General features: G+C 41.6%; 2 protein-coding genes across 2 annotated transcripts; both read left to right on the top strand.

Annotated features, from left to right (window-relative positions):
* The first annotated feature begins 1,271 nt into the window (after positions 1–1,271).
* bgnb (biglycan b) lies at positions 1,272–14,956 on the top strand. The gene is made up of 8 exons (XM_034537051.1): positions 1,272–1,537; positions 7,629–7,893; positions 10,417–10,529; positions 11,156–11,369; positions 11,502–11,612; positions 12,083–12,176; positions 12,661–12,799; positions 12,894–14,956. Exons 2-8 carry the CDS (start codon positions 7,644–7,646, stop codon positions 13,089–13,091), a joined length of 1,119 nt encoding a protein of 372 aa, XP_034392942.1. The 5' UTR covers positions 1,272–1,537; positions 7,629–7,643; the 3' UTR covers positions 13,092–14,956.
* A 1,734-nt stretch (positions 14,957–16,690) lies between these two features.
* Positions 16,691–20,861, top strand: b4galt3 (UDP-Gal:betaGlcNAc beta 1,4- galactosyltransferase, polypeptide 3). Its single transcript, XM_034537386.1, has 7 exons — positions 16,691–16,973; positions 17,112–17,347; positions 17,796–17,986; positions 18,088–18,210; positions 19,121–19,225; positions 19,953–20,287; positions 20,673–20,861. The coding sequence occupies exons 1-7, from the start codon at positions 16,691–16,693 to the stop codon at positions 20,828–20,830; spliced, it is 1,431 nt and encodes a 476-aa protein (XP_034393277.1). The 3' UTR covers positions 20,831–20,861.
* Positions 20,862–24,474: the final 3,613 nt, after the last annotated feature.

Genomic DNA, 24,474 nt, shown 5'->3' on the forward strand with positions numbered 1-24,474 from the left:
CACAGACAGAGACATAAAAAGTGAGAAACGGAGGGAAAGACTAAACCTACAAAATGAGAGAAAGAGGAAGCAGAGAGAGGAGGAATGTTATCTGCAAAGCCTTTATCAAAACTCTGTCTCCTGCCAACACCCCTACAGGGCATTGATCTGGTCTGCATGCCTTTTCCGCCACTGTGGGAGAGAGAGAGAGAGAGAGAGAGAGAGAGAGAGAGAGAGAGAGAGAGAGAGAAACAGGATATAAGTGAACAAAAATACGAGCAGGATTGTGATTCCCCTTTTTCATTGATATGGAGGATGAGTTATGGTTTTGAGTTGCTGGTCAAAGTCCTGAAGCAGCAGAGCTCACGGATAACTCAAACACTGTGTGGCCGACTTTGTACAGAGGCGGAAGAGTTCCCAGGGCCTTGCCAATCTCGCTCCCTCCCTCTGTGTGCTGGCAATTCGAAAAGGAAATCAAAGTCAGTGAGAAAGAACACTTCACCCTGTCCAAAAATGTGTTGTAATAGAAAACCGTGAGAAGATGCTAAAATCATAGATTTTATATGTTTTTTTCTGCATGATTTTGGTGGGGCTCAGTGCTGTCAACATGTTCTCTCCCAGTAATCAAAGAAATGTGTTGCTCAGTGTGATGGAATAGTGGTTAGTTTAAAAAACAATAATTTACGAACGAAGTAAGACTCAGCAATAATACAACAATATGATAGACAGATGGATAGATATAAATCCGGTTTTAATACAGCTGCATAAAGACACATGTGTTGCTCTTTACTGTAAGATGTTATTATGGGAGCAACAATAACAGGTTACCAAGGGTTACTGTGAAGTCTGTCTGATATGCTTCAGACAAAGCTTATAGTATTTTAATTGGCAGTGCCAACATTACAATGTCTTTTATCTACATTTTCTTCAAAAGCAATTAAACTAGTCAAATATACCCTTAGATACAACGTTCATACAGTGAACCGCCTCCTCCTCCTTCTTTTTCTTTAGTAAACATATTACTTTTGGGAAAATGTTTTATACTGTATATATTATACTGTATATCTAATGGGAATACAACTAACACCCTTAAATATGAAGGAACCTCAAATTGTGTAATATGTTATTGGTTTTATAATGCATATTCCAATGTCATCCCATGATATCGTAAAGTTTTCGATGCTATGATGATGCATGATGTCACTTACTCACTGTACTCAGGCCTCTCCCCCCTCCTCCTTCTCTCCTTCCATCCAACAAGGGGAGAAAGGAGGCTGGCTTGTTAACTTCATGGGCTTGACCCCCCCAGCTCTGAGTCACCGGCTCGGTTTGCACTAGAACTCGCACACACGGTGCCCGGACTCGGTTCGCAGTGGCACACAGTGGCGGAGGAGCTGCGGCTGGATGTCACAGGGAAATACTGCAATAATCCGTCAATGTATTAAATACATAGGACTTGAAAAAAGTCTCCAGGATAATCTGACACACACACACACACACGGAGAAACCTTCAACCCTATCCGGAATTTGGAATTAATATCTTAATTGTAACCACAAGGTAGGGGTGATGGGTTATTTTCATTTTGCGTGCTTTTCAGTCTTGTAAATGGGCAGGGGGCAACTTTCTTCTGCTTTTTAAAAAATATATAATCATTTATAAACAAATACCATGGCGAAAATCAATAGAATTTGAATCCTAATAGATTTGAACTATTTTGCTACATCTAACATGTTGAAATGTGTTGTACTTGCAGAGATTTATGTCACAAACTTTTATATGTTCAGTCGTCAAGCTGTTTACATAGTTTGCACCTCGTAACCTATTGAATGTGTTTGTTATGTATTTGTTTCCCCCTCACGTGTATTATATTTAAAGGATTATCCTTATCCTCAGCTACTTAATGCAACCTGTTGCACGGCGCATCTGACGCTGTAATTCTTCCTCAGGGTTAACACTAGATGGCGCACCGAGTCTCCAAAGATCATTAATGACGATACGCGAAACCTTTCTTTTCACTCACGATATCCTCAAATCAACGCGGCCTTGTTCTCCCGAGGGACTTTAAATGTAACACATGGCATTTACGCCCCTGCATCACGATTCAGGGGGAGCATAATGACACGTGCCAATCAAGTCAACTCCTCCTGGTACACATCTGCGCAGCCTCAGATGTGTTGAGACAACTGTGGTCTGAGGAACTTGCGTGGAGATTATAGCTTGCTGTGTTTTAGTCTGTCACATAATATGCTGCAAACTAACATTGTTTGCAGCATATTATGTGACAACATTCTGATCTCATTCTGATTTGCTCTGATGACTTAATGTCACATTGACCAGTGTATTTAACGGAGTCTCCTGACTGTAAAGTGACAGAGCAAACAGTGTCTGGCTGTGGAGTCGATGGTCACACAGTTAAAATGACAGTCTACATCTGTCTGTTTGCTGACCTTCTAGCCCGCCTGCCTATTAGCCAGCCTGTGGGTTGACCACCCTGCACCTGCTGGTCTGTCTGTCTGGTGATCCTCCTTGCCAGTCTGTCTGTCCACCTGTCCACCTCATCATAATTAGGTCTCACAGTTTCCCTGTAGCGTCATCTCCCCCTGCAGAGGGCTGTGTGTGTAACATTTTCAAAGTCAAAGTTAAATTGAGCCCTGTCTTTGTCATGTTTTGACAATAGAATTTGCTTATTGTTCCTTGTTGGTTTTAGAAAAAGAAGGTTTATTCATAGCCCACTTACAACCAGCACAAACTTTGAAAGAGTCCACATTCTTTGAATGAGACTCATGTGCTTGAATCCTCCTGTCAGTTGTCTGATTTGGCCCTATTTTATTCCTCTGCATTTCTTTGCCCTCTGCTCTGGTCAGGCCTCGCCTCTGCAGCATTGAGCAGCCACCACATCCAAGCTTGGCGGCATCAGACAAGCTGCCAAACAGTTCCTTTTTTTAGGGATTGCAGTCACCAAATTATAGCCACTGGGGCAGTTAACTCCACCCGAACGCTCCCACCGAACACGCCTAGCACTAACAGCCTGTGTGTCTGAAGAGCACATGCATTTAGGGTGTGTGTGTGACTCTGTCTGTGTGTGTATCACATGTGTGGAGTGAAGGAGACAAGGCATAAGGAAGTGAGGGAGTACAGGCAAATGACCTGATCATTTTGGAGGCATTTCTGAGACCAAAATACATAGATGGTTTCCACGTGATTGAGTTTGTGTGTGTGTGTGTGTGTGTGTGTGTGTGTGTGTGTGTGTGTGTGTTTGGGACAGCTAGCATTCTGTCAAGCAAGCGAGATTTACAACAAAAACAATTCTGGGGTGTCAGAATTGATTGCAGCTTGGATCTTTTTCAGAATAACATAATTGTTTGGAGAAAAACTCTTACTGAAACAAAGAAATACACCACGGAGAGTTTCCAGACAAAATATGGTTTTATTCCCTGCAACGCAATACAAGGCTGTGTCAAATATATTGTGCTCAGTCAGCACTGGGATCGCTTTGAACCACCCTGTGAAGTGTTGACGTGGCGGCTGCCAATACAACAGTGCTGTTGTGCCAGCTGGCACTTTTGGTGAGCTCTCTGCCCCCCTTAACTCTTCTCTGCCAACGCAGTCTGAGGAGCAGAGGTGATGCGCTCCTGAATATGAATACTCAGATGTCTTGATCGATATTATAAAGCTTAATGCATTTTGGCAGTTGGGCCCATGGCGGTACCAAAGGGTTCGACATTTACATCAGACACACATCAGAACGGCAGATGGGAATAAAATGTGCTGAGATAAAAGAGATTGTGAGGACTTTAAAGTCATAACAATTCAATTATTTTCCCCGTGAATAAAAGGTGGCAGCCATACCTATGAGTCAAAAGAAAGTGGGGGTTGTGCAATTGACTGGGTGGGAGGTAATGTTGATTGCCTTTCTCTGAACCGCAGTCATGGGAGACCAAACACTGTGCGTTGTATCTTGGGATGATTGTTCTTGGCAACACAACAAGCATTTATAATAGATATATGTTTGTTTAGCTTGACGAGGGCAAAGACTGCCTCGTGGGAACTTGAGTCACATCAAAGTAATTGCGGTGGATGTGAGAGCTGACAAGTACACAGCACTTGATGGATAGTGCATATAGGAAATGTAAAGCTAATCTCAGACACTGGGTGTGGGAAACTCAAACAAGTGATGCACTTGTAGGATGGATTGTTCACCAGATGGTGCTTTCGGCCACCATCCACTCATGCATCCTGAATCCTGTCTCATATCTTTCCTGTTGCTCTTTCTCCTCCCTTAATCATGTTTCACCTTTTCAAATCCAAGAGTAAACTACTGGAATTCCAATCTTCATAAAAGTGTCTGTCTTCTGTCTTCTGGTGTGTGTGTGTGTGTGTGTGTGTGTGTGTGTGTGTGTGTGTATGTGTGTGTGTGTGTTTGTGTGTGTGTGAGCACATATTTGGCACAGATGGAGAACTTCCTCTTGTTTCTTCCCTTCTTTAATTTATTGAGGGGAAATAATGACCGACAGAGAAGAGACGGAGAAGCCATTAAGTTGTCAACATGTAGTTGTTGAACATCTTGTTTCAGAAGCGTGGGCCTTAATTCCACTTGATCGACTCTTTTAAAGGAGGACTTTTACAAGATTTGCTTCGATACAAGAGCATTAATGGGACACTGATGATGAGTGATGAGGCCTGGCGCAGTTGGCGTTCTAATTCATGCCAAAGGTGTTATAGTACTACAATTTTGGTCAGTTTGAACTGAAAGGCCTAGCTAAAACCCTGAAAACACAGACCAGTGTGTCGTCATACTTTTACAGCCACATAGTGTACAGTACTGATTCGAAGTGATGTGTAGATTAAACACCTTTATGTATCTGCAGCTTAATCTTCCTTCTTGCCACAGCAAACACACAACTCCCACTTTTCTGTCTGCCTCATCGTGTCCTTTTACCCCCCCACCTTCCACAGCACCACGGAGACCAACACAGTGAGCGAGACAAGAATAAAGCCGACGAGCCATCCATCCATTAAACCACTCTTGGCCTTTAGATGGGAGCGGAACAATTAAGATTGAAGCCTTTGGTTTGTTTTCGTCTCAGACCGGATGTTTGGTGGCTCACAACTTAACTTAAGACAGAGGAGAGGAATTTGTAAATTCACACATACACACACACACACACACACACACACACACACACACACACACACACACACACACACACACACACACACACCAGGGCCAGATAAAAGTGGTCATTACAGTCACAGAGGCTGCTTGGTTGTGGGATGTAGTTTAGTCTTGTCGTTATGTTGAGTTTATAGTAGCCTCAGACGCCATTCCTGGATGATGATAGACTATTTATGTTCCTGTCTACCTTTCCATCGTCCACAACCTTCTATCTGCAAATCTCCATCTACTTCCACATCTCTACAAATGGCTGACAAATCATTGCACACTCGACAGATTAAAGCAAGGGTGCCACGTTTTTAGATTCAATCCTCCCACAATGTAGCAAAGTACAAGCTGCAGAAATCCTAGATGTTTAATTTAGTCCGTTGTTTTCTATATTACAGCTCTTTTGTGTATTGTGTGTTATTGTGTGATGCTGACTATATATGTCAGTTTTTCTGCATTCTTCTGGCCAAGCCAAGGCCAGTGGTGTTTTTTCTTTTCTGCAAAATGGTATAATTTGGCTGCTATTTTTATTGCAGGGAGCAGACTGCAGGGGCCATTTATTCATGCTTCCAGGCCAGGTCCACTTCATGCACGGGCTCTTAGTTTTACAGATTTTAATGTCCCTCAGTAATACTTGTATTCATTCGAATGGGGCTGTTGCATAAGCAACTTTACAGATAATTTTCTTATGAACTGTCCTATATGATTTAGGATTGAAGGTTATGAACACTTGAAGTTGAATTGATAAGCATGTGTTGTAAATTAATCAACCACACACTGTGATATTTGTACTCTGAACACATTCTTCTTTGTGGAGTGTTTTATTTAAGGCTCTACTTTTGTAATTTAAAGGATTAGTATCAGTTTAGATAACTTTTTTTATGAAGTGTGGAATGAGAACTATTTCCCCAACATTAAAAAGTTCCCTGAAACCCGCTCACAGGCTTTATTATTACAATATCTCCATTTTAGGCCTTACAAAGTCTTATGAACAGTCAGTGCTATGAGAAGAATCCTCAGACATTTAGTAGGATTGGCTTGAGACAAGTAATCGACACACAAAGAGACAATTTGCACTGAGTTGCAATTTGTTCTGACACATTTGAAGTGCAGTACAAACTTCTAATTATATTATCCAAAATTTCACCCCAAGACATCTGTACCCGTAACTCTTTTTTTGTCCCTCCCTCTCCTCTCCTGATACTGATAATGTTGAAAGCCAAAATGTGCTCTCTTAGTTCCAATGAAATTGAAATCATCTTGCTACAGGATCCTTACACTTCCCTTGAGATTCCATTTGCACGCTAACCTTTGGCATCAAGACTCCACAGCCGTAGGATTACAGAGCTGGGGATCAGAGAGGGGAATTAACACGACAAGGTTATAGATTATATGGTTTTAAGTCAGCCCAGGGTCCAGTGTAGGACTGGGCATTACTTCATAGGATTAGCAGCAGGTTAAAAATCACAATTTCCCGCTCTAAAGATCAATTGGCCTCCTCGTAATTTGTGTTCCTAGGAATTAGATTTTCGGTCGAGTCAGAGGGGGTGGCTGTACTGAGGTGTTAGGTCAGAGTAGGCAAGATGAAGCCAGCAAAAAACACAGACAAACACATGCTCACACGTATTTTGACCTCAATCAGTGCACAGCTATGACATCATGGAGTCCGTGTTTCATGACATGCGCATGCACACAGACGCTCTCACACACCCAGTTTCCCCTCTAAATGAATGGTGGCTTTGTTTAACTGCTCCGTTGCAGGAATAAAGTTTTCCAGCGCTGAGGTGATGTTCTCCACACTATCCGATTGGCCAGTGAGAAGAAGTGACTTATTCTCTTGGGATTGCAGACAGTGACATTTTGTCAGTGTGGTTTAAGTGACTTTCATTCCCAGAGTTGACTCCTGGCGGGTTTCCTCGGGGGAATGAGTCCATTTCACCTCACCAGATTCCAGCTGCCGTTGGCCTGTTATGTGGTATAAACATATATTATATATATATATATATATATATATACATATATAATTTGAATCCCTTGTCCACATGGCTGGATTAACCTGCTGGGGAGCCCAGGTGTGCACAGACATACACCACCTCCTAATCTGTGTGGAGTGAAATACACATTTGGGGCCCCTGGAGGTCTGGGGCCCCAGGGCAAGTTCTGCTTCATCTGAGGAATATCCAGCTTTGCTCATGCACTTTCCTTGTTTTTTGTTGTCATTTTGACATCCCAGACAATCCCATGGCTTTAAATGGACTGGACATAATACATTTGAAATATTGATAGGTAATGCAATGCAGTTCAAGCTTACAGAATGACAACAGAGTTGAAGCAGCACCTCTCTAAAGCAGTTTTAATAAACATGATAACCTGAATGTAGGATTTATTGTAGTGCTGTTGTATTACACTGCATCAGTTGTACTTGCTTTAACATTAAACTGGTAACTCAAAGTGTTTTTCTCCGTCTTTCTTGTGTTTTCTCAGGTGTATACGTTAAAGATGTTGCCATATTGCTCCCTCCTGCTGTTGCTATGCGTGGCTCAGCTGCTCTCCACCTCCTCGGCCCTGCCCTTTGAGCAGAGGGGCTTCTGGGATTTTGCCATGGACAGCATGGACAGCGGCGGGATGATGACGATGATGAGGGATGAGGAAGAAGGCTCGGGTGTAGAGGAGATTCCCTCCCCTGACTTACCCATGTGCCCCTTTGGCTGCCACTGTCAGCTCAGGGTCGTCCAGTGTTCTGACCTCGGTCAGTGAGTGTGTCTGTCTGTGTGAGAGAGAGAGAGAGTGTGTGAGAGAGAGAGAGAGAGAGAGAGATACACATGTCTGTTATGCTTTGGCATCGTTTCTAAGTATTTGTGTGTGTGTGTGTGTGTGTCTAGAGGTTCAGACAGGAAAGCAAATGAGTTGAATGACAAAATGATAGAGCATGCTCTATCACTTTGTCATTCAACTCTATCCAAAGAATATTCCTTCAGACACCAAGAGAGTCATCCAGAGAGTCAAGCCCCTCTTTGGTGTATTATCTCAGAGAGAAATGTCATCCTTGGATGTGTTTGAGGGATTATGTGTTCCAGACATTGTACGGAGATACTAGGTGGGAGAGGAGGAGAGACACGGTTATGAGCAGTAAAGAGGAAACGACGGAGGCAAGAGAAGGAAGGAGGGAAGAACAAGTTTTAAAGGGGTTTAAAGATGGAAGAAGAATCTCAGGGTTACAAATATATAATATAGTTCCACTAGAAAAACACCAAACAAATGATCTAGTGACAAGTACACAAAAGTCTTCTCCCTACCAACATATACCTCCAGATATGATTTTAAATATATAATGCTTTTGCAGTCTGTCTGTGACTTAATTTGAGTCTTTCTATACAAGCATATGTTACAATTTCCTGCCTGTGGATATTATAAGTGTGTGCTACTCTCCCTCTCTCTATTCTTACACAACTAAATAAATCTTATTTACGGATATAAAGATTCCTCACATTATAATGGCTGTATAACTCTAATAGGCTGTCTGTGTTTAGACATAATGGTTTTGTCGAATCATCATTTTACAAGCTCTATATATTTACTGTCCCTGGTCTATCTGCTGCGGGTGAATGTGGAAGCGTATAATTTCCGAGCTGTCAAGTGCTTATTTAGAACAGATGTATTTTAGCGGTGGCGTCTGTCTCCTCTCAGTGTGCACCCCAGCATGATGTTGGGTATTTGTGTTGAGGGACGCTAGGGTTTAGGAGGGTGCTAGTTTTGTCAGTGTGTGGTAAAGAAATTGAGATTTGTGGCAGATACGGGTGACACGCTGTGGTTTGAGGTTTAGATGGAGGGATTCAGTTAATCAGCGGCTGGGTGAAAGCATTTTTTCAGGTTTGTTTATCATTTATGTTATGTCTGATGCCAGCAAATCAATGTGGGGGTTTTCAGCTGGCAGGGTGCTTGTTGAAAGGTGCAGCTGTTGGCTGGAAGATAAATATTTCCTACCATATAAATCCCACTGGTACAGTCATATTGCTCTCACAACTTTATTACATTTGAGAAAATGGTAGAGACTGAGTTAATAATTGTATTAAAACTTGATATTTATTTTCATTCAACTTATACTAATTTATACTAATTTATCTCTGAGGGCAACATCTTTCTAGGATACACTATACAGCCCCAAGCCTCCTCTCCGCACTGTGTGGACGTGGTTTGTACAGAATGTCAAAGGGAGGGTTTGATCCTGTGTGGGGACATGGAGGGTGTGGCACAGTACAGCCAAAGCCATATGTATAAACTTAACTCGAGATAGACAGCTATGGGTAGAGTCCTGTGGGACTGTGGTTGGTGGCAAACTGGATCCCAGTGGGACAGCTGGCGTCCTCTCTCACCAGAGGGTCTGGTTGCATCATGATCCTGTTCCAGATGAGTTTGGCCCTGGTTAGGATTCGCTTACAGTGGCCTGTCTGCGCCACTAACCACATCTGATACACCCATCCACGTGTCCTCTTGTGATGTGGTCTAGTTAATGATGACTGGTTGCTGTGCTTGTGCGTGCGCAGAGTCATTTTTCCAGCGAGAGCCCCGAATAGAATAATGCAGGTGTGTTTCTTAACGCTGTCCGCTTTTTGTAACCCATTCTTAGCCTTTGTGCATGTATTGCTTGGTAAATAATATTCACAACCCTAATTTATGCTTGTCATGATGTTGTTAACGGCACCGTTTCTCTACTTCTACATGACTTCTTAGCAGGTGTTTCTGTCACAGAGAAGCCAAAATGAAGACACTTGACCACTCAACGTTGACACACACAGCTTGTATTTCTCTGTGTGTATGTGTCACGGTTGTGCCCGTATCCCTTTTATTTGATGTGTGATTTTGCTGTACTTAAGTCACACTATTTGTGACTTCTGTCGAATGGAAACCAGATGGAAAACATCTGGTGTCCTCATCTGGCATGTCTTTGAAAGTGACAAACCGGTAATGTTAGTTATGTGTTCTGGCCGTCTCTGTGTGACCTCCATGGTTGTGTCTATGTCCACCTCTCATTAAAATAATAGACGAGGAGGCCCAACGTGCTCATTTGAGATTGTGTGGGAGTGTGATTGGGTTAGGCCTGATGGAGGCTGTGTAAAACACACACAGTGACTATTTATTTTCCATGGTCTATGTCTGACTAAGATATCCTCAGAGCTTGCCCCTTGAAAACAATCTGTTTTTTAGGGTTCACATATGGAAGCATTTAATGGAGCATGATTCCCTTCTGTGTTTTTATTGGTCTCATCTTCAGGTCTAACTGAGGTGCCAAAGAATATTCCTTCAGACACCAAGTTCCTGGACCTGCAGAATAACCGTATCACTGAGCTTAAAGAGAATGACTTCAAGGGCCTGACTAACTTATATGTAAGAGACACGCACACACGCAGACACACACACACACACACACACACACACACACACACACACACACACACACACACACACACAGACAGTCTGGTCACATTCATAATGTCGCTCTCAGCATTAGATCAGCACCTCTCAAGGATGTATAAACAACTCAGCTTGGCTTGTGTTTATTGGCTTCAGTAGTGTGAAATATCATTATGACCCTCTGTTTCCTTGAGGATTTAGAGGTTCATTTCCTTTCTTTTTCGCCCTACCCACCCTTCGCTCTGAGAGCTTTAATTGATTAAGTTTGAGCCTGAAGCCAAATGGGAGTATTCAAGCTCACCAAGAGCAATATTAAATCTGGCAGCGTAGGAAACTCGCATCATGACATTATACAATAGCATCTCTATTAAGGTCTGTTTGCCTCAGACATCTCCATCGTTTAGCCAGCGTAGGTGGAGAGACAGCTATGACGAGACATTTTTTATTCACTCAAACACATTCAGTAGAGACAGAGAATGCAAACACAGGCTCTTGTGTATTCAGAGTATTTTTTCTTTAGCTTACTTACTTTTCATTTTCTGAATGTGTGAGTGCTAAAGTGTTTACTTTGGCTCACCATGGTTACTGTTGTATTCCAGGGTCTGTCTCTGAGGAATAACCTGATTTCCAAAGTCCACCCCAGAACGTTTGTGCCTCTGAAGCACATGCAGAAGCTCTACTTCTCCAAGAATCGGCTGACCACTGTTCCCAAGAACTTGCCGGCCTCTCTGGTTGAGATGAGGATCCACGAGAACCGCATCAAGAAGGTGGAGGCTGGAGCCTTCGCAGGACTGGGCAACATGAACTGCATAGGTCAGAAATGTTGATGACTTCAACAAATATAGACTATACCCTGTGGTGCTCACCACTGACTTTGCCACTGTATCGAAAATTGAAGAGAAAGTTTTTTTATTTCATGCCACAAATATTTCCTTCATCTTGCAGAAATGGGAGCAAACCCCATCCATAACAGCGGTTTTGAGCCTGGAGCCTTCAAAGGACTGAAACTGAATTATCTGCGTATATCAGAGTCCAAATTAACTGGGGTGCCAAAAGGTAACACCTCATCTGTGTGGCTAAAATGCTAATATATTCACAATGGATTCATCTTTACAAGGAATAGCTCAGCATTACGGGAAATAGGCTCATTGTATTATTGATACCACTCTTGTATGTATGCTAAATATGAACCTGGCCAGGGGAAAAGAGCCTCCCTGACTCCCCCGTAAAACCCCCAAATTAACTTTTTACTCTTTTATTTTTGAATGCATTAAACAAACAATATATAATATGTTAATTTGAGAGATTTAGAGGTTCTGGTCGGACAATTTTTAACCCATGCAGAGCAAGGTTTGCTATTTAGTCAATCAGCTGCTATTTGTAGCTTCTTGTGTAACTGACGCATGAGTGGTATTCATTTTGTTATCCAACTAAAAAAAATGTCACAAAAGGTCATGGACAGCCACTGGACACAATCAAATCTCACCCTAAGTGAAGCCTTACATGTTGTGGTGTCTGTCTTTCAGATCTCCCAGAGACTCTACATGAGCTTCATCTGGACCACAACCAGATCCAGGCTGTGGAACTGGAGGACCTGAGCCGCTACACACACCTGTACAGGTATAGACACACACACACACACACACACACACACACACACACACACACACACACACTCTTCAACATCATACTCATTTCGTGAATGATTTATTGCACCTTGAGGGATTTTCTTGTATATCTCTAAAGAATTACTGTGAATAAAACATTTAACACATCGCCAGTCAGCAGTGCCCCTCAGGGGTAATTGTATGAACTACATTGAAATGTAAGTAGAAAGCTCAAGTCTTCCTCTCTACATTGTTCTCAGTTTTCTGACACCTCCTTCATACACACTCCTAATCCTAAATGTGACTATTTATAGTCACAGGCGTATTGCCACGCTGCTGTGGCCTTAATTCTCACCTGGCCTGGCTTCTATTTTTATTTTTCTATTTTTACAATGATACTCATCAGGGAATGTGCAGGTACTTCAGCTCACATCGGCAAAACAGTTCAGCTGTTTGCTGCTTTGTTCACGTTTCCCTCTCGGTCTCACTTCTTCCAGGTTGGGCCTTGGATTTAACCATATCCGTGACATACAGAATGGCAGTCTGTCCTTCCTCCCCAGACTGAGAGAGCTGCATCTGGACAACAACCGCCTCACTCGTGTTCCCAAGGGCCTCCCAGATATGAAATACCTGCAGGTGAGTCTCACATGCACACGTTTAGTTTGCCATCTGAGATTGGATCTGTCACGCGATGCTACTCACCCTCGACTTTGCCGCTCCTGCTTTCTAGGTGGTGTACCTCCATTCCAACAACATCGACCAGGTGGGCGTGGATGACTTCTGCCCTCGAGGATTTGGGATGAAGAGGACGTTCTATAACGGCATCAGCTTGTTTGCTAACCCTGTCAACTACTGGGAGGTGCAGCCTGCAACGTTCCGCTGTGTCAGCAATCGTCTGGCTATTCAGTTTGGCAACTACAAAAAGTAAAGACAGGGGGATACAGAGAGATGGAGACAGTGAGAGGAAGGTGATGGCCGAGGAGCCGATAATTTAAATAATGAAACAAACTTGAGATATAGAAGGAAGGGAGTTCATATTTGAGATCAATATCTTTGTTATTATTGTTTTTGGAGAGAGGATTAGTGATGGAGAGGATGGGCAATAAACTGATGAAATAGAAAGAGAAGTGAAAAATAAAATCACATAACTTGAAGGGAGTGGAAAACAAAGTGCTGGCAGTACTTCACATGAGTTTTCTCATTTTTTAATTTTAAGGTTTTGAAAGTTTTGCCATTTGAAATGGCTAAAACTGAGGAGAATTTCTGAGATTGTTTTCCCCCGGCCTAAATGTATGAAAAATTTAACTTGTGAAGCATTTAATTCAATATATTTTACACAATAGTGCTTATTGTGATAGATGTCTCTTTTACATCAACAATTTGGTTAAGAAGTAAAACAAATATATTAGAAAAGCAATGCATTATAGTTTTTTTATTTACATAAAAATGTGCTCTGTATGACTTTGTGTGTGTGTGTGCTGATTTGGGAGGTACAACACGTTGCCCCTGTTTAAGCCATTTGGCCCTCAACTCACTTAAATTATACTGTATTCGTCATCTGTAGTCACAGATTTGGGGGCAATTTCCAACATTTACATAAACTAAAATAACTGCACGTAGTGTAGAAACTATTATTCAACTTTACCAGTTCAAATACATTTTTGTACATATCATGAAAGTTGAAAAAGGGCAATAAGTACATTTTAAAAATCCTCCTCATCAGTGCTAAAAATCTTTCCTAACTGAACCTGTATGAGACGTCTATTCTGTGCCTTTACTAAATATTATGCTAACTGTTTGCTGACTGTATGCTGACTTTAATGCAGTGGTAGTGGGGGGTTTGCCTTAAGTTAGAAAAACACACATCTGCCTTGCTTTGAGACAATGAAGGCAATGTGTTCACATCACGCTACAAACAATAGTAGTGTTGATGCATTGTTTTGCACAATTCTTTTTCTGTTATGCTTTATCTGCTTCTGGGTTATTGGAGGGTTAGCCTGTTTACATTGGTATAACTTCATCTGGAACTACTTTAGCCATTAGTACTCTGTCCTGTCTCTGTTCTGTAATCTGATAAAGTTACTGCTGCATGTGAATAAATAAATTTTTAGCCTGCTGCATAAAGCCAGAGAACAACTGGTGCCCCTGGGCGGGATGCTGTGTGAGAATAAATATTGAAAGTGGCAAACATTTGATTAAAAGCAGAGACACTAATTCTTTGGACATTCAGGGGATTCAATCACATTTTAATCACTATTGGCTTGATGTTATTAATTTGTCTTTAATTTGAATCCATCCGGACATTTTGATTGGCCTTTCATCTGACACCTTTAAATGGAAAATAAACTCAAAATAGTAACTTTGTCATGCGGGTCAATGTGAACAGGTAACTTATGAACACTTTAAGCTTAAGAGTCTTTTTATTTTAAATGATGAAAAGAATGAAAATTGTTTAATATGATTTTTTTTGTGTGTGCATCAGAATAGTTTTTAACTACAACAGCTGTTGTTGTACCACACTTTCTTGTCACATTCCTTCTGTAATGTGAGAATAATTTCATGCTCTTTCCCAGAATCCAGTGCTTTCACATCTTCAGCATGAACAAAGCAGAACAGGGTAAAGGAGTTATTAAAGTACTACTAAAATATAGGGTGACATTGTAATAAGTAAAACTGCATATATTTCATCATTATGATCAGCATCAGCTGCTCTACTGGATATCTATAATTCAACTTTTTAAAACGGATGGATTTTAGATTGTTTTATTTATTTATTTTTAACATCCCAATGCCAATAAAAAAAAAATATATATATATATATCAAATGCTCTGACAAATAATGGTATTTGTTTGAGGGAAGTTGCTTTAGAGGGGAGATTAAAGGAAATGTACAAATGTAGGGTGACATTGTAATAAAAGTAAAGGTGTTAAAAAACGTCCTCGCTATATTTAGTGACTTTTGGAGCTATTCAAGCAGCTTCAGTTATATTTGGAAATGAAAGCCAAATGTTTGTCGCTTGAAGGAAAATACGTTTAGCTCCATTAACGTTCAACTATGATGGCCGAAAGCAAATGTTGATTAATATTCAGCATTTGTGTTGCATGGTCAAATATGTATGCATGTATCAATCAACCATCAGTCGCAATATCATCATTTAATTTTCCTTTTTCAAATGTGGCGCTCAGTGCGTCGTCACCGCGGGTGTGCGCCCCAGCCCGTCCGATTCAGTGATACAATGATCCATCCGTGTGTCGATGAGGCAGAGCGCACTTGCCTGTGTTGACGCGGCGATGCTCTTGCGTGTCAAAGCGTTTGCAGCGCTCTCTAAGCAGCTACGGAGAGATTTCGCCTCGGATGAGAGATTAGGAGGAAGAGGAGGAAGAGGAGGACGAGCGAGCGGCATCAGAAAGAAACGCTTTATTTTGGTCCATCGCGTCGACTTGGAGGCGGCGGCCCGTCGATCCTCAGAGGAAGCCGGGGGCTGGATTTGAAATGTCGCAGGGATATGCTGGTGAGTCGGCTGCTGCTGCAGAGCGCAATTAAATAGCAGGGATTTCAGAAGCAGCCGTTATAGCCAGTCATCCTGTCGAATATTATGCTATTGACACATTTTCCTCTTCAGTCACGTAAATACTGTAGATAACAGCCAGCATAGGCCTGGCGGTTGATGTTGATAGGCTAATCACCAGTTTGAAGCCTATAGGAGTGAAAACCACGGCGCTGCTTCTGCTCCACACTGATCTATGTTACATAGCAATGGATTTATGTTTGCTTCCGTGATTCTTGTCAGCTGCAGTGTTGAAGTCTTGCTATAACATGTCATTGTTTGGCCAAACAGGGACCTGTGATGTTGGATTAATTTGATAAGGCATCAGCGTTTCTTCCATGAGCCCCATGGAAATGTACCTGCTGAAAATAAGCCATTCTAAATAAAGAAGCAACCATGACATTTGTTTGTAGCTGCTTGTCACTCCCCGGCTTATTTTAGTTTACAGTAGACTCCACAGTAGTGCTGACACAAATCTGCTCCTGCATTGTTACTCACTCTTTTAAATTACAGAAAGCTTGATGATGAAAGGAGGAAGAGGAGGAGAGAGGTGGAGTGAGCCCATCCTGGCCCAGGACAGGTTTTAATTAGACTCTCGCAATAGCAGGTACCCTACTTCCAGATTGATGTTATAAAATTATGATGATAATGATAATCAAGCAATAAATGCAATTCACTAAAAACAATTTTCTTCTTTCTTCCCAGTGACGTCTGTGGTCAAGAGGTGATGGCAGTGCTGACTGAGCTTCACCACCACTACAACCCATTCCTACAGATGGCCACTCCCCTCCTTAACGCCTGAGTGCTGCCTCCTTCCCCTCCTCTCCTTCTGCCTCCCCTTGCTCATTTCCCACGTCTCCCTCCACGCTTCTCATCAAGCTGCCACTTGGCCCCTCCCCCTGCCCCCATCTCTCATCCCACTCCTCCATCCATTTCCTCAAGTTTTACTGCCACTATACTTCTACAATCATACTTTATTATGGCATGTTACGGACGCTCTCTGGACTCCCCGTGTACACTAGCCTTGCTGGTGGGTTTCCAGTTCGCCTTTGTTCTCTATTTCTCCCTTGGTGGCTTCAGAGGCCTGGTGTCTGTCCTGGTGCACACCACAGGTCCAGAGTTTGATTATTCTCGACCTCACGACGTCTATACCAACCTTAGTCATTTGGGAGTACCGCCTCCCCCGCCTCGCAACTCAGGCACTGGACCACCTCCCACAGGACCACCGCTGAGAGACTGCCAGATCCCTTCCCCACTGCTCGGTGAGAGAGCCAGAGGGGTTCAATGTGTGCTGTTGTATGTAATACATTCATATAAAGAACAATTACAGAGTGAACGATTGGGTGGTGTTCTAAACTGACCATCAATAACACTTCTAACACTTTTTTCTGTTCCTCCAGTCGGACCCGTGTCTGTCCATCTTTCCTCTCCTCTGTCCCTGGAGGAGATCAGACAGAGGAACCCGTTAGTGTTGCCGGGCGGACACTACCGACCTCCTGATTGTGAGCCCCGCCACCACACAGCGATAGTGGTACCATACCGGAACCGGCAGATCCACCTCCGTGCCCTACTCTATCACCTCCACCCCTTCCTGCAACGACAGCAGATCCACTACAGCATCTATATAGTACAGCAGGTATGTATGAGTGTGTGTTTGTGGGTGCATGCTAGTTAAAAAATGTATTATCTATATGTCTTTCAGAGTTGTACTCAATAGCTTGCATTGTCTCTGTCATGAGAAATACATTTGCTCTATTGGTGTGATGTCAGTACATCACCAAAGTGAATGTCCAAGACAGGTGTCTTAAAAACCTGGGCAAATAAAAATATGAAAAATATATATATATTTACATGGCTACAGTGGATTTTTTTCCATAATTTGTATTAACTGTATATTTCAAATTATATTGTTAAGGACATTGATAATGTATGATGTCTGTAACTTCTCAGGCTACAATGACCACAACTGTAACCATAGCAACACAGTGTGAGATTATTTACTCACACATTCTCTCATGCTGTATTTGTTTCAGATGTAATACATTCATGTGTAGCTGTGTGTTACCCTCTGTCTCTGTCTTCAGTGGGGCAACAGCACTTTTAATCGAGCCAAGCTGCTGAACGTTGGGGTGCGGGAGGCCCTCAGAGATGAAGACTGGAGCTGCATCTTCCTGCACGATGTTGACCTGCTGCCTGAGAACGACCACAACACCTATACTTGCCACAAACAGTTCCCGACACACCTGTCTGTGGCCATGGACAAGTTCAGATACAGGTAGAAGCAAAGTGTGTGTTTGAGTAGATGGACTTCTACACAAGTGTATTGTGCTGAGAAATTATTTTCAAGATTGTACATTGGTGATGTGACCCCACCAGGCTGCCATACCCACAGTATTTTGGTGGGGTGTCTGCAGTGACCCCAGACCAATATATGAAGATGAACGGCTTCCCTAACCAGTACTGGGGCTGGGGCGGAGAGGATGATGACATTGCTGCTAGGTGAGGAGGGATAATGGGTCACAGGTGCTGCATGACTGAACCGTAAACTGTGCATGTGAACATGTGAGATGTGCACGGGTGCTCAGTATCAGAACTGCCATTTAAGCCCCTCCCATTCTTCGTCTTTTTCTTTAAATGTCTTTTGCGCGACGCATTCCTTTTTTTTTCTCATGTTTACAGTTTCTGTCCCACATGTTTTCCTTTTCTTTTACTTTTATTTCATCTGTTCTAACATCATCCATCATCTTCACGTCTCCTCCCACTGCTGTGGCTTTGCTGTGTGTCTCTTGGAGTGGGCTCAGTGAGTATGTTCGCATGCATTAGCTTGCAGATTTGGGCTGGGCTGCGTGCTTGAGAGTTTTCAGGCAGTTTTCATCTCATTTCTATGCTGCGGTCCCCTCTGTCCACTTTCTGGCTCTTTTACTATTTGCAATCTGATAGTGTAAGGAACAAGAAAATAAAAATAAAAAAAGCTTGCACTAATTATTACATGAAGCAAAACTACGAGAACTTTCCTCCCCTACTCTTTGTAACACGTTGCCTTTTGTGCATGATGTTTGCAACCTAAAAATGTATCATGTACTGGACATTCACAACATTAGTTACACCATGTTTTGATTGACTTAGATAACTGGGACAAGCACCAGAGATGGAAAAAGGGAACCACAGTGTTTTCCACCGCCTATAAGCCATAAAAGTATGTTATTCTCATATGTCACCTACAATTCTGTTTGTTTTCTTTATTTTTCTGCTATCCCTTAGAGGCCAGATATATTCACACTGTGTGTTGCTTTGTATTTTAGAAAATAGCATGACTACTTAAGTGCCAGGCTTTGTTGATAATGGTAATATTGTTCTGACTGTGAATGAGAATCTGCTGTTCTTGTTGACTCGTGTGCTTCCTATCCAGAGTACGTCTATCTGGCATGAAGATCATGCGCCCTCCAGTGGCCATTGGTCATTACAAAATGATCAAGCATAAAGGAGACAGAGGCAATGAACAAAACCCACGCAGGTACCGGATGGACACATTGCAGACACACAAACATTACATTTTCTAATTTCGTGGGGCAATTTGGATGTTTCTGAAAGGGTACTGAGATTATATTTATGTTGTCTTTACAATAATGAATGTTTAATTGTTCTATTACATTCTATTTTTCACTAAATGTTAATAATGCTTTGGAAATATCTGGATTATGAAAACAAGCTCCTGTAATCAGCCAAAGCACCACAAGTTACATTCACATGGGAATATATCTGGATATATAATTGGAGAGGTCTTTTTCACAAGGAATATTTGACATTTGACTTTCCTGAAGAGAATTAGATGAGAAGATTGATGTCATTCTCATGTCTGTTCGTTAAATATGAAGCTATAGCCAGGATGCTGTTAGCTTAGCATAAAGACTGCATACAGGGGGAGACAGCTAGCTGGCTCTGTCCAAATATAACAAACCCTGCCTACAAGCGTCTCCAGAGCTCACCAACATGTTTTTATCTCTTTAGATTAATCCGATTGTTTAAGTGTCGGACCTGCCGCCAGTCTTTATGCTAAGCTAAGCAAACTGTCTCCTGGCTGTAGCACCATATTTAGCACACAGACATGAGGGTGGCTAATTATATGCAAGAAATAAAATGAACCCATTTCCCATCATGTCACACCTTTTTAAAGTTTGCCTTTGAAATACACACACACACACACACTCACACATGTAGTGATATTATGTGCGTCTTTCTAGATTTGACCTTCTGAAAAGGACCAGACTCAACTGGCGCTCTGACGGCCTCAACTCTCTGACCTATGAGCTCCTTTCCAGAGAGCTGGAGCCTCTCTACACAAACCTCACCGTTGACATTGGTGAAGACCCCCGTGTGCCCCAGGGTAAAGCACCCAACCCCGTGAAAACAGCCACGCCTGTCCACCAACGTAGCACCAGCAAACTCGGGGGCGCAACCAAACAGGAGAAGAGGCAGGAGAGCAAAGGGGCGAACATGACTGTGGCTAAGCCGGCAGCTGAAAAGACAGAACCTGCCCAGTTAAAGGCAGCAAATCAGACAACACATAGGAAAACAGGTGTGGTGAAATAGGATGAGCTGAATAATAAAAGGACTGCATCTCATCTGTTGCTTAAGTGGCTGCCCCTTCTCGAAAGCAGTGTCAATCTGTTCTGTTGTGGGACATAAAGTACACCAGTTTGCTGTGCTCAGTGCAGGTTAGTGATAGTTATGCAATGGATCCAATGAACAAGCTCTTTCTGTCTACAGGGGTGCATTCAGGAACACGACAGAGTCACCTCTGGGTTTATCATCCACTGAATGTGACTCTGGCTCTCGTTACTGACACGAGTCTGAGGCTCACGAAGGAGAAGGGTGAACGACTCGGTCGTATCCACGTAGAGGGCCAAAACAAACTAAATCAAAATGAGACAGCAACTTTGTAAATCTCCGCTCTTTTCCAGAAATCACAACTCGGAAGAAACCCATCTGCTGCCAGCAGACCTGCAGCTTCATCCAGTTTGTTCCCAAAAAAGCTGCTGCTGTCAGTCCACCCCACCCCACGGTGGGTTTGTGTTTCTGTGCCTTCTCTCTTTTATGCGCATTTTATAGACTGGTATAACTGCTTTTAGATGCTGACCTGGGGTTAGTTTTACCTCTCCTGTCTCGCAGGCAAATGTTAGAAAGCAGGGAGGATAAAACTGATCCGAGACCAGGACAAATTATTTATTCCAGGACTGCCGTTTTATATTTGTGTGCATTAATCAAGCGCTGACCAACTCCATAGTTATCAGACAATTCTAGAGTTTATATTTATAGAGGGACTTCTTTATTTGTTTTCCAATTTGTTTTACTCGTCCTTCCTTACAGTTGGGTGCCTCTCTCTCTCTGATATTTAGTTCCTAGACAATCAAATCATATGGGAAGATAACTCTGTATCCAACCACATAACAATGTGAGGAAATATTATGATGAGTATCTTTACACCTGTCAGATAAACATAGACTTGGCATGATAGTTGTTGTCTAGTTTGACTATACTCTTGATACATGGATAGACCTATGCTTCTGATATTATCTGTGATTTTATTATTTTTCTTTTAGTCTAGTCAGGTATGGGTAAGAGGTGAATTTTTTGCAGACAATATTGTAGGCACGTGACTACACAGCTGCCATATTCAGATTGTATTTTAATTATAAAAAAGGTCATAGTAACGAAAAAGCACTGTGTATAAATCTAGGTCAGCTTTTTACTAGAAGTGCTGACGTCTTCACAGAGGGTCTCAGTATATTAAGAAAGACCCTGGTGTATCTAAAAGCTATAAATGAATGTCTGCCTCTACTTGTCTGTCACTTTTGTATCTTAAAGGAAAGGGGACAAGGAAGAAGGACACATGTTTATTGGAGAGAAAATGTCATCATTTTATTCTGAGGGCTAACAAATTCGGACTTGCATGTCGGTAATTTATGTTGACAGATCAATTATCATTACTTTACGTCTTACAGGCATTCAGTTTTTGTTTCCATATCATCCATTTGGAATGTATTATTTTGAGTTTACCTTTTGTGAACGGAGAGCTTAGTTCGTGGACATGGATTTCTTGCTGCTATTTCAATAGGGAAACAGTGAACTGTGTAATTAATTACATATCGTTACACATTTTATTTATGGTGTAGAGTTGAGTTTTATCACACTAACAAGTAATGTATTACTTCACCTAACTTGAATGTATTTCATTTATTCATTTATAAAGTGACTGGTAGAGCTCAATGCTGTGTTTTAGGAGTTGAAATGACCTTTTCCATTGAGTGCACATTATGTTTCCTTTATACCATGTTAAATACTCCACGTTTCTTATGTTAACATTGTGCCTCATGAAATAAGACCATTACTGAAGGACTGAATTAATACTGCTGGGTTATATCTGACTGCCCTCTAGTGGCACCGGTTGGTATTGCGCCAACCAAGAGGAACCAAGTACTGAATGAAACTGCAATGTTGTGACACGAATGCTAATCATTAATGTTGGCCATTCATAGGTTTCAGCCAATCAAATCTTTGCATTGCTCTGTGTGGAGGTTTTCTCTCTTGCGTAGTATCACATGATTGATTCTGCCAGCTTAAAGGTGTAGAGACTGTAACTATGTATTTTATTGGTTTACAGAACCAACAACTACACGGGTGTGTTTATGAATGGATATGGTTTTATAGAAGGAATCTGTGTTTATTCATGATAAAATTATACCGGTTATAAACCAAGAGTGCTGTCTTGACAGAGTCCATTGGGAGATAATAGGTCTCAATTTCTTAGCTTTGTACTACACAGTAGTTTAATTGCATATTAATAGATAATATATCCACCTTATATCATATTGCCTGGGACAATGCCTGTATGACATGAAGCAGTGACTCACTAAAAGCTTTTTAAGGATGTTATATAATCTCAGCAGATTAATCAGCATACTGTGTGTTTACCTGGAGATTGTTTTATATTTATTAAATAGGCTAGTTTTTTTAAAGGATGTTTTCACATAAAGTGTTGGAAATATGTACTGTGTTGAATGCACATTTCAGTAAACAGGATTGAGACTTCATGGCAAAAATTTTATTTTATTTTAAGAGTTAATTTGCTGTCATTAAACACACGTTTGAGAAGTATAAATGTGATTGCTGAAAACCACCCGACTAGAAGAATGGGATGTTTATGTATTCATGACAAATGAGCCGTAATTAATGGATCACTTATTATTGGGGACCATGATATTTGCATCATGCAAGGATACCTGTCATCATATTAGATTGACTTATTTATTGATCTTGTCTTTAATATGAAAGATGGTGAGTTTGTGTTCATGTGTGTGTGCTTGTGTAGAGAGCAAGGTCATCAAAAAAGGCAACAGAGGCATTGCACTATATGATGAACAGGGTTGTGACAGAAAGCAAATATATATATATATATATATATATATATATATATATATATATATATATATATACATATAATCAAAATGTGCCTCTTTCCACATCTTTTATCAAATACATTCATGCAATGTCATGGAGCTACACACACTTATATACACACTGTACACCCAAGGCCTCTTAATAAACAGGCTTTAGCGTTTTGATTAACACTGCCACAGCTTTAACAGCAGAGATCAGATGCTCATGTTAGCTGATAATCATATATCATCGTCAACACATGCTGTAGAGCTAAAATTGCACCAACCTGTTACATCACCCTGTGTAGTACAGACCTCTGTGCTCCATGTGGGCATGAAGAGAAGGATTGCATATGAGATCATGGCTATAAATAGACAGTAACCCCAAGCTCTGTATGTTCGATCTGTTTCATAATCTAAAATGCTGTATGAGTCACCGAGACAGGGCAAAGCCCAAACTGGGTGGACAAAAAGAGCACCTTACAACCAATCCCAATGCAAAGCCAGCACAGATTACAGCCTTACTCAGAGATGAAATAACACATGTGATTTTATCAATATAACCTAAATATGGAGTACTATTTTTGTGCTTGAACAAAAATGTATTATTTAGAGTATAAAAACAACAAGACGTTAAACGCGGACTATTGGCATGTTGGCTTTTAATGTCTACAATAACCCCTTCTATCTCATTTACCCAATTAATGAATGGTCTTTTTAAAGACCCGTAATACAAGAGTGGTGTATTAACTGATGTATTTTATGTCGTAAAACAACATTTGACAATCTCTTAACCTTGTGTTACCTTTTTGCAGGCATCTAACCAAACACAGAAGTGCAACTCACTTTTCCTTGATAAGAGTGTGGTATGTAATCTGTACAAAGTCTACCTTTAATGCATATTGGAGCTCTTCTCTAGCTAAATCATTGTAGCCAACTATATTTCTGGTGCTTGTTACATGTGGACCTGAATCACAGTTACCACATGTTATTAAACAGCATGCAATACAATACAAATGTTTTATAAGTACATGGTGGTAGTGAGATTAACTGTCTGGGTATCCAGTATGGTATGTTGTACAGAACGTGATGAGACATCGTGGCGTAATATCTTGTTTTAAAGTCGTCACACCTGGACATCGTTCTGCAGGACGTTCTGTGATGCAGTCACTGTGTGATGGCAGCGGTGACAGTGTAGTTTGCACTTTCCCTCCAGTAGAATGACACACTGGCCTGTTGAAGTGACTGTGGCAGGCAGATGCAGAAGGCTGAGACAGCCTTTAGTCACCTCCTGTTACTGTATGGCCTAGGAGACACAGCTGACCTC

Source organism: Cyclopterus lumpus, chromosome 7 (genome assembly GCF_009769545.1).
Source record: "Cyclopterus lumpus isolate fCycLum1 chromosome 7, fCycLum1.pri, whole genome shotgun sequence".
Taxonomy (NCBI): Eukaryota; Metazoa; Chordata; class Actinopteri; order Perciformes; family Cyclopteridae; genus Cyclopterus; species Cyclopterus lumpus.